The following is an 11163-nucleotide window of genomic DNA, read 5'->3' as shown; positions in this document are numbered from 1 at the left end:
CTGTGTGATGCAGTAGAACGCTGCTACAAAGCTTTTGTCGGTGCCACTTGTACAGACTTACTAATTTGTTCAGCAGATAAAAAGGGAGAATTTTGCCAATGCTTTTCAGACTGTCGAAATCCTGAAACATTATTCCCAGCGAGGAGAAGGCTTCGGTGCTGAGACCCATGCAGCGGGGGCTTTCATAGTTGGTATGTTTATTCACCGTAAATGGAAAAGAAAACATAGAAAAAGCAATTTGTAATAACCAAAAATACGATATCACCTGAGAGAAAATAGATTCCAAAAGGATAAGCGGAATCTGTGCAGTTATTAATGAATTAATTATAGCTTATTAATAATGAGAGCTGCAGAAATTCGAATGACGGTTTCCATTGGCAGATGAGACGTAGTGTGGAGAACACGTGTCCAATTCTTCGCTCATATTTTTTCCTCCCTGATTTGGATTTCTCACTTGTCACGGCAAGAAAGGAAACCCTTTAAAAAATCGAGAATTCTGAGTGGCATTATTGCGCAAGGTTTTGCCTCTGATGGACATATTGGCTTGCAGATCCGAAGAGAACAGTTATAATATCCTCCCCTCTGCGGCAACGATGCTTTTCCATGGCCTCCCTGGAGGCGACGTGCACGGTGTGGTGGAAGAAATGGACCGGAGAGGAAAGAGCGAGTCAGCAGCCATCAGCTCAGCCATCGATATGGGGGAATCAGAGACGGTAGGCGAGATTCATTTCGGCCCTCTCGGGTTGTTAGTGCTGGCAGCATGGCAGCTTGCAAACATGTGACAGTGGCTGCACTCTTACAGCTCCAAGCACTTTGTTTTTACTCTTAATTCACACAATAAAAAGTGTGCACTTAAAGTCCAGCTTCCTTATTTAGTTGTTTTTAAACGCGGACAAAGTTCCTCCAACAGGCCAAGCCATTCTGATTTGTGCAGCTACACTTGGATCTAAAACTTGTTTTATCTCCACACAAAAGGAAGCAGGAGCCCAACAGTCTGTGCAATTATTTAAGAAAATAGAAACATTACGAATAAATCTAAATTCCAACCTTTTATTTCTTTAAATGTGCGTTTTGTGGTGCGTTCATATCACACTTTAAACATGGACAGTAGCGCACCTTCCAAAGTGTTATTTGAATGATTCCAAAACAAAATGAAAATTTGAGTTTTCCGCAAGAAAATCAGCACAAAGTACAAGTTTATAAACTCATTTAAGATTCTGTCTTTGTTTTCCTATTTTATAAACAATATTACAATCCATTAAAAATCAGAAATCAGTGGGTCAGAAAGTTCAGGAAGAATTAATAATTATACTGCACTGGAAACAAAACTAGAGGAGATGGAAGAGAGAAAACAGACGTTTTAATTCTGCTCCAATATTTGCAAATGATTTGTGGAGTTGCGCCTATTTATGTTCTGTAGGTGTCTATTTTACAGGCCTCTCCAAAACAACATTCAGCTATTACAAAGCTGCGCTTTATTTATTCAACCGTTTTTGCACAATTAGAAATTGGCAACACGGACGTCATTGTCCATAAACATTTATATTATTCTATTTTTGTAACCTCACATTTTCTGTTAACGGACCTCGGTGGGGATTTTATGCAACATTCCATTTTATGTGCATGTCTTCTTTTTGTTTTCTACATTAGACTGTGACTAATAGTAATATCAGAATAATGCCGTTATTAAATCTTGCACAGCCTCCTGTGGTATCTGGGCAACTCATATTATTCACGGCAGCGACTCCAGAGTAATTGTGGCCCATTATTTTCTTTATGGTGACAAAATACACATTTTAATATTTCAGATTTCTTAGATAGCGGTTGTTAAAGGATTTTTCACTGACATTATAACTACAATGTCGTTGCATTTTATTACTAAGGCTGTGATAGGAAAAGGCCTCACCATTTTATGCATATTTTGTAACTACTGGAATATTTCCTTAGAATGTTTCTACCCTCTTGCCGTATGCCAGCTCTTATCCGATGGTAATATTGTGCAGATGCAGCCTTGCGGCGCACCAGGGGTTCCTAGTGTTTGTTCCCTCTCCCCTGTTATGCTGACTTACTGTCAGGATGCCACACAGAATCTTTCCACGTGTGTGTGACTTTGTCCTGACGCTGTGTCCTCGTGCCTCTGACCTGCAGTCCATGCCGTGTATGACCAACGAGCGCGTGGCTCTGTGCGCGGGCTGCGGCAGGAAGATCGCGGACCGCTACTACCTGCTGGCCGTGGACAAACAGTGGCACATGCGCTGCCTCAAGTGCTGCGAGTGCAAACTCAACCTGGAGTCCGAGCTCACCTGCTTCAGTAAGGACGGCAGCATCTACTGCAAGGAGGATTACTACAGGTAGGAGGGCGCACCTGGCCCGGAGCTCCATCCACAAGTGCCCGAGATAAACACTGCTGTTTGTGTTTTTTAAATGACAGTCCTCTCCCCAAATAAATGTGTGCTTGAAATTCGGTGAATATTTGCATTTAGTACAGCTAAAGGAGCACAAAGTATGGACAGGAGTGAAATATTTTAAAATAACTTTAATTGAAAAATCTGTCAATAAGCTTGTATTTCTTAATTTATTTCCTCAAAAAATGTTAGATTTTAGAAATAGGCATAATTTCGGTGTTTCCTGATTAAAGTGGACCTGCAGCTGGCATTGCAGATAACATTTTGTGCGATAATGAAATATCTGTATGTAGCTGTTTTTACGCCAGATTCCACAGTGTTCAAGTGCTGCTCTCAAAAAGCAAACGAATGAATGAAAGAAAGGGTTTAAACCACATTGTCTGTGCTGCTAAAACTAGTAGTAGTTTAAAGGTTAGCAGCTCTCTAGAGGAGTATGACCCCTCCACAACCCCCCTTTCCAACAACCTTCGGATACATTGGCTCTTTGGAAAACGAACACACACACACACACACACACACACACACACACACACACGTATATAAATATAAATAAATTATTGCTATATTGCTGCTGTAACAACTGAATGTCCCTCTTGGATTAATAAAGTCAGTCTAAGTATATATATATATATATATATATAATCCAATATATCCGCCAGGCCACAGGGGAAGTTTATGTACTGTTGTTTGAAGGTGCGTAAAAGTTGCTCTGTTTGAATATAAAGAACGCCCGGCAGCATACTTCCTGGTGTGGCCACAGATTCACTCACAGGGTCACGGCTCCATGTCCAGCCGCTGATAACGTTTCTGTGTTGTCCGCAGAAGATTTTCGGTGCAGAGATGCGCTCGGTGCCACCTGGGGATCTCAGCCTCGGAGATGGTGATGCGGGCCCGGGACTTGGTCTACCACCTCAACTGCTTCACCTGCACCACCTGCAGCAAGATGCTCACCACCGGGGACCACTTTGGCATGAAGGACAGTCTGGTGTACTGTCGGCTGCACTTTGAGACTCTCATCCAGGGAGAATATCAGACACATTTTAACCACGCGGACGTTGTCCCGCATAAAGGCCTGGGCCCGGCCAACACGCTCGGACTATCCTACTTCAACGGCGTGGGGACAGTGCAGAAAGGACGCCCCAGGAAGAGGAAAAGCCCCGGGCCGGGGGCCGAGCTGGCTGCTTACAACGCAGGTAAGAAGACATTTCTGCAAACACAGGGAGAGTCAGCTGCTGTTGTGGGTCATAAAAAGTGGGCTGACTGAAGTTTAAAAGAAGAAGAAAAAAAAAGAGCACATCATTCGTGTATATTTCGCGCTTTTATCAAGTTTTGATGCTGATTTTATTTTTTATTTTATTTTATTTTCTACCTCCAAAACAATTATTTTAGGACTAATACGGATGATAAAGATCAACATTGTCCGCTAAAACTTGCTCCTCGGTTGTAATAAAGAGCCAGGAAGCGTGATGTGCTCTGATTAAAGCTGACAGACTTCATGAATGAGGAATGATTTGAACCGTCCTGTAGGGCTTCATACTGGCTCTGCGCTGTCCTCAATGGTGACGCTTTTACAACTTCATCATGGAAAACGTGGCTGTATTAAAAAAAACAACAACAAAAAAAAACGATTTTATTGCTGTATTATTTATACAAACAGCCCATCATAACTTTATTGCAGTAAGGTAACAGCGGAATGCCTGAGTTTCAATCCGTCCTGGTGTCATTCATGCATTGTAGCACCTCTAAACAGACGCATGGTACAGTGACCTTTTACACAGCTTTTATTTTTACTTTAGGTTTCGATAAACTTTTTTTCTATCCATACAATTTAGAAATAACAGCAGCATATTCGTGTGGAGGCCAAACATTGTGCATGAATAAGTCTGAATACCAACTCATAAACAGAGAGGAGAGCATGAGGCCAACGTGAGGCCAGGCAGGGTAAACACTGGCATATGTTAGAGAGAGGAAAGGCTAGAATTTATCAATACACATGGAAACGTGAGCAATAAATACATTTAGGCCACAACAGCTTGAATATGTTAAATGTGTAGATTTAATGTTTCATAGAGCTTTATGTAGATTCCCTAAATATATATATATATATAATTTTTTTTAAATGGGTGAAATCTAGATCTATTTTTTTACTAAATGATCATCTTACTAAAAAAAAACATTGTTACTCGTCTGTGGATGTTTCACTTTGTATTTTTTCCCCTCCCATGTCCTCTTTGGGGGATAAAAAGAGAAGTTTTTTGATGTTCCGGCTTTTGCTTTCGCCCTTTTCCACTTGTCAGGCTCCATAGACATCTACAGACCCTAACACCCCCCACCCACAGCCCTTCCCAACCACACACACACCACACTCACATACATACACTGCTGGAGCCTTTTTTGCATTGGGACCAGGCCAAACTTGGTGTGTACCAGCCAGATTAATGTGATTTGATGAGTTATTCACTGGAAGAGAGAGCAGGGAGTACAATAACTTTCTAACAGTAGTACTATCCGGTCGGAATCTCACTTTTTTTTGTTTTTTTTTTGGGATAGTTTGACTTTAACTTTCGCTGCATTCACCTAAAAAGCAAACTGATTATAAAATAAAGGTTGTGTCTGAACCTGAGAGTGCTAATAGAAACAGTAACAAAATAAGATTTTCTGCTGTAATAATTTCTTCAAACTTTTTAATAGGTCAGTTAGTTTACTTTAAATAAGCTGCAACAAGTGCAATATTTAGATTTGTATTTGTTTTCAAAGCTTATTTCTTTCATTTTTCTTTAGGATCCAGAAGCATCACTTAGCTTATTTTAAGATGCAGCCACTTTTAAACTTAATGATGCAAGTGGAGCTGCTCTAAAAACAAGATAAAAGATTATTGTTTAGTGATGGACTCTGCTTAAAGAAAATTCCCTTTTCTTGAAATTTGAACAAGATGCCATCTTGAAAATGAATGAGCTAATTTCATAGTAACAATTTATTGCTGTTTTGTTTATTGTGGGTATTCAATGAAAACAAACTGTGGAGAAAATGAATGTGAAGCAGAGACTGAGAGATGAGAGTGAAGAGGCAGTGCGCCCTCTTCTGTTTCCATCCAGAAACAACATCAAAGCTTCACCTGAACAATCACATGAGAACATGTGGTGACCTGGAGCTGCACACATCAGCTCCGAGGTCCTAACAACGCAGGGAGTTCTGCAGGAGGACAAGGAGTAGAGCAGGAAACCATGTACAAGCTGCTTTTTTTTTCTGTTAAAACACTGTAGCATATGCTTTGGCCAGAAAGCAGCATTTGTTCTGCCTGGTGTGTATGGGCTAATTAAGTGAAGTGTTATTCTGATGGTTTTCACTCACTTCATATTCATCATTTGCAGTGTTCTGATATTAAATACGAACTGTTATGCATGCAGCAACACTTTGAATATTGCCAAGAAATTTGCAGGCTGGGACAAATACATGTGTGTTGTTGTTGTGCGTGCGTGCGTGTATGTGTGTGTGTGTGTGTGTGTGTGCTTGGTGAAGCCAGGCTTGCACCTCCTCCCAGGATAGAAAGACAACAGATAGAGACAGACAGACAGACGAGGTGAGGAGAGGAGGATGATCTGCAGCTGGAATAAGCAGCTGTCAGGTCGCAGTGTCACTTTTATCGATTTTTATTAACTCAAATGAAGAGAAGAAACAATTTAATTGAACATGTTAAAGAGAAAGATGAGCACAACAACAATATGAGGAAAATGCAGTGTGAATCGCATAAAAAAAACTTCTTTCTTTCTGGCTAGTCTTGTTCATGGACACTGTTGTGAGGCAACATCAGAGTCAGGCTTCATATCGGGTCACTTGATGTAGTTTTCTGAGATTCTTTTTTTGATTTTCTTTTTTAAAAAAAGTGCCAACACAATATACTTAAAATGCAAAATCTATACATTTGGAGCTGTTTTCATTCTCTTACCAAAATATCATTATTTGATTACTGGGGTCTTGACAACTTCAGGTTAAAAAATATGTCAAAAAAAGAAAAAACCTGACACAATGCAAGAGCCATTCAGCGGAAGAAGAATGAAATGATGATGGTGATGATGAGTCCTTCCTGTGTTCACCCAGTCTTCCCTCTCTTCCTTGTTGGCCCCGCAGCACTGAGCTGTAACGAGAACGACGGCGAGTCTATGGACCGGGACTCCCAGTACAGCTCCAGTCAGAAGACAAAGCGCATGCGGACGTCCTTCAAGCACCACCAGCTGAGGACCATGAAGTCTTACTTTGCCATCAACCATAACCCAGACGCCAAGGACCTCAAGCAGCTCGCTCAGAAGACTGGCCTCACTAAGCGGGTGTTACAGGTAACCCCTGCTGCCTCTCACTTCACTGTGAGATCTTGCTTTCCTTTACTAAAGGGGGGAGGAAAATGGTGCAAATGCCAACAGCGGTGAAGGAATTTCACTTGTTTCCAATGCAAATCAGTCTGCTTCCAATGGTAAAATATATGAAGTGATGTTTTCATGAGAGAAGCCAAATCAGCTGCTTTAAGTCAGTACTGTTTTTCATTCCAGTGAAATTCCTGAAAACAGGCGGATGAAAATCAGAAATTATATTTTTTCTTTCTTTCAGATCTTATTTTTTTCCATTCTAAATAAACACAGTCAAAAGAAATGATCTTAAAAAGTTGCATTAAAAAGAAACAGAATTTCTGTTTGCCTTGAGGAAAGACAGAATATTTATAGTCAGTATGTGTGTTAATATTGGAATGCTAAATTACCTGCAAATAAAAACAAAACCATCAAAAAAAAAAAACAACCCAAAACCCTCTATGTAATGTATTTCAGTGGATGATGTGATGTTATGGTGATGACTGAGGGATGAAAAACAAAAAGCTCTGTAATACATGCGAAGAAAGAAAAAGCACAACAGAGCGTTTGATTTTCACAAAAGACGACAGCAAATTATCTGGGGTACTGGAAGAAGAAAAATGAGACAAAAAGGTTTCTGAATCAAAAATTTTCTGAGAAGGAAAAAAAAACCCCATCCCGCTGCTTTAATTAACGCTTGCAGAAAACAAAGCAGTCGTTTTGCTTTGATGCGTTCGAGTTTTCATGCCTGTTATTCCAGCTGAAGCGTCTCTGCTGCTGCCTGTTTCCCATGGCTCCATCATGATTCCGTCGCTAACACGCTCCAACACCCAGCACAGACCGCCGCCTCAGTCTCTCAACACATCACAGATACTACTTTTTATTAGTGGAAAAGAAATTAAAGTAAATGACCATCAGTGACACTGAGGAGCAGAACGCTGGTTCCAAAATTGGGGTGAGGGTCATTCTTGAACAGGTTCCTGGTGTACTCTGTAAACTGAAGAGGAAACCATTCATTTCATTGCAAACATGAGAATAATGATGATAATCATAGCTGCTTTTATCTCCACACACACTGCAGACAGGTCCATTTTTTTTTATTCACAAGATTAACGAAAACAGAAAGCCAAGGCCATCTATTTTCATGTGTAAACATAAAAGAAAAGGCTTCGTCTTCCTGTGGCCCCTTTCTCTGTGACTAGCCATGAAAAGTAAAGGCTTTTATAACTTTTATACACAGTAGAAGAGTGCCGTGGCTTTGTGTTTTTAAGTGTTCTTTTATCCTTGACTCCAGTCAGAGCATTTGCAAATAGACTTTCAACAGACACAAGGTGATGCTCACTGGTGTGTGCGCTTAACTGATAGCAAATGGAGGGAGGGGAAGGTGGTGGAGATAATTTGCGTCTGCTTGGGGTTTGGCAACATCAGCCACCGCATCATTTTTTTAGTATATTTTAGCCCTTTTGCTTTAAAGTTTCCCAAGTCCTACAAACTACACAACAAATCACTTTTTTAGTGCCTTTAAAAATGTCTCATATAAGCAATTTCCGATCCCTGTGTAATGCTTCAGTCATGAGACAGTTTCCTCATTTGCCACATTTGAGGTTAAGGTTGTGTTAGGTTTAGCCACACAAACATTTTGTTTTGGGTGACACAAAGATCATGATTTTTGTTCAAGTGACTACTCGGTTAAATGATATCAACGTTTTTGGTTTTTTTTGGTTGTTGTTTTTCGCTATTCAAAGGCTGAACTCATCTTACACATTTGACACATTCTGGCCTTACAAACAGTAGAATGTTGGAGTTTTTGACTTTGTGTTAGAAGCTGTTGAAGTTGATTTTTTTAGTTAAGTCAAATATGCACTCTCCACTATCTATAGAAAAACATTTGGTGTAGTTTCTGGATGATCATCACCTTGTTGCTTTTTCTGTTTGGTGCTAAGCAGTCATTGTACGATGGGTTTATGACAGCTTTTGAGCTGATGAGAGTGCTGAGGCCGAACCAAGACAGTAAAACCAGACAACCAAAACAATGAGCTAAAAGACACAGAAACATAAAGGGAAGCCGGAGCGTCCCGTGATGATTCTCTGCACTTTCTACACTGTGACTAGTCCTTTCATATTGTGATTTGAGCAGTTTCCCACACAACAATATAGAGTAGTGCAGCTTAAGGTAAGGCATTAAAGTGTTCATGGATAAAAGGTGCCAATGATCACTGTGAGCAGAAAATGGAATACATTTTTAAAAGTAATTATTACACGTCAAGTCTCTGATGTGGGCCATCATGTTCTCCTACTTATGAGGTTTTAAGGCTCTATTACAGCATCACATGAATTCTGTCTTTGCTCCTGATGTGGTTGCTAAGGTGCTTGTCAGGAACACATAAAAATATGCCTTATTTATGCATCTGAACAAAAGATTGATGTCGCTTTTTTCTGCTGAGGGCAGTCTTAGTGTTTTTTTTTTAACCTCACAGCTAACCGTTCTCCATTCGTGGCCACTCTAGACGTTGCTTGTGATTCCACCAGATGCCCAGCAGCGCGTCCCAGAAGTGTCTGTCCGCTCTTATCCACTAAAAATACATGTCTAGTCTATTTTGGACAGCACTTGTGTCAAGTTGAGGTGAGCTGATCGAGCCAGCAGGAAGTCAGACACTGGAACAACATATAGCATTGGTGGATTTTTAAAATAAAGGACTTCTGGTCATATACTACATTACTACATGAGTGTCAAAACATGAAAAAAACAGAGAACAATTACCAAATCAGCAGGATGAAACATTTCTGAAGCAGTCCAGGTGGGGTATGAAGCCGTAGAACGGACAGAACACATCAGCATCACAAATTAAATTTCATAGACCGTCAACCTAGTGTGTTTCAGGCAGCCATACTTCTCCATTCCTTTTGCTATAGTAGAAAAATTAGGTCCTACTAGGTAATCTATCAGCCTGAGCATTGAGACTGTTTGTTTTAGTGCTGCTTTTACTACTGATATATAGTGTGGCAGCTGAAACACCTGAACTCACCTGCTGCAGGAACTGATGCGTGTTCATTTTGACTCATTACATTTATGAAAGAAACCTAATTTTTATACAGAATTTTTGATCTGCATTGTCATCAATGGCTATCTGGAAGATAAAACCTCTTGTAATATGCTTTTTAAAATGCTTGGCAGAGTGGCGTTCATTTAACGACACAAAGTAGAAAAGGCAGCGAGATGTTTAAAGGGTCGGTTAAACAAAATTATTTGCTCCTCAGCGCTCGTTGTGTCCAACAATGTGGATATATTTTTTCCAGGTTATTAGATATGTGCTTGTGAGACTTCTGCCTCCAGTCCAATACAATGGAAATGAGTGCAGTTTAGTATGTGGTGCTGACATCACTGAAAAAGACATTTATGTAATTCAGCACCGATGTGTCTGTCCAGAAATAGTGTCTCAGTGGCTCTGGATAGTTTTGCGGTTTTTAGTAGGATTGCTTTAAAAGAAATAGTTCCAATGAAAGCAGTTGACGGAGTGTTCTATGGATTATCCAGACCGATATCTGAAAACCTGGACAAAGAAGTGAAACTATCTGCACATCTAAGTGAATGAGAAAATAGGTTGAACTGAACCTTTAGGAGCACCCGCTAAATATCTTTATTTTTTCGTGTTTGCTTGAATGGTAAAGTTGTGCTGATACATACATATGTGTATACACACACACACACACACACACACACACACACACACACACACACACACATCACACATGTCATTTCTAGAATCTGTGGTAGCAAGTTCCATTAAGCTGTTCTTAAGTAGGTAATTAATTTTATTTATTATATTTACATCATTGTATTTATTTATTTATTTATTATGATATTTTATTTCTGCAGGTCTGGTTTCAAAATGCTCGGGCAAAGTTCAGAAGGAACCTGCTGCGGCAGGAGAGCACGGGGGTGGACAAAGCGTCTGACGGCTCCACGCTACAGGGTGGAACGCCGTCGGGTCCAGCCTCAGAGATCTCCAACGCCTCCATGAGCCCCTCTAGCACCCCTACCACCCTGACGGACTTGACCAACCCCACCATGCCCACCGTCACCTCGGTGCTAACCTCAGTGCCGGGCGGCATGGACGTCCACGAGTGCCGGAGCCCGTCACAGACCACACTGACCAGCCTCTTCTGATGGACGGAGCCCCTCACCACAGCCCTGACCCCCTCACTCACTTGTCCTCTCCCCTCTGGATTTAAAGCTGAGCACTGTTCACTCCTTCAAACATTAAACGGATTAGAAAAGAGAAGGAAACAAACAAAAAAAAGAAAGATTTCATTTTGCTCTGAGTCCATTAGAGACTATTTGCATAGTGAGGCGGCTGAGCCTTACAGATGGAACAGTTGTTGTTATTTTGATGTTGTCTTGTCGAGAACTGAGGAGA

General features: G+C 40.7%; 1 protein-coding gene across 1 annotated transcript; it reads left to right on the top strand.

Annotated features, from left to right (window-relative positions):
* Positions 1–530: 530 nt before the first annotated feature.
* Positions 531–10913, top strand: lhx2b (LIM homeobox 2b). The gene is made up of 5 exons (XM_008284124.1): positions 531–713; positions 2149–2351; positions 3228–3598; positions 6534–6739; positions 10623–10913. Exons 1-5 carry the CDS (start codon positions 531–533, stop codon positions 10911–10913), a joined length of 1254 nt encoding a protein of 417 aa, XP_008282346.1.
* Positions 10914–11163: the final 250 nt, after the last annotated feature.

Source organism: Stegastes partitus, unplaced genomic scaffold, assembly GCF_000690725.1.
Source record: "Stegastes partitus isolate 25-593 unplaced genomic scaffold, Stegastes_partitus-1.0.2 Scaffold347, whole genome shotgun sequence".
Taxonomy (NCBI): domain Eukaryota; kingdom Metazoa; phylum Chordata; class Actinopteri; family Pomacentridae; genus Stegastes; species Stegastes partitus.
Note: the sequence above shows the minus strand (reverse complement) of the source record. Positions and strands in the feature narration are given on the sequence as shown.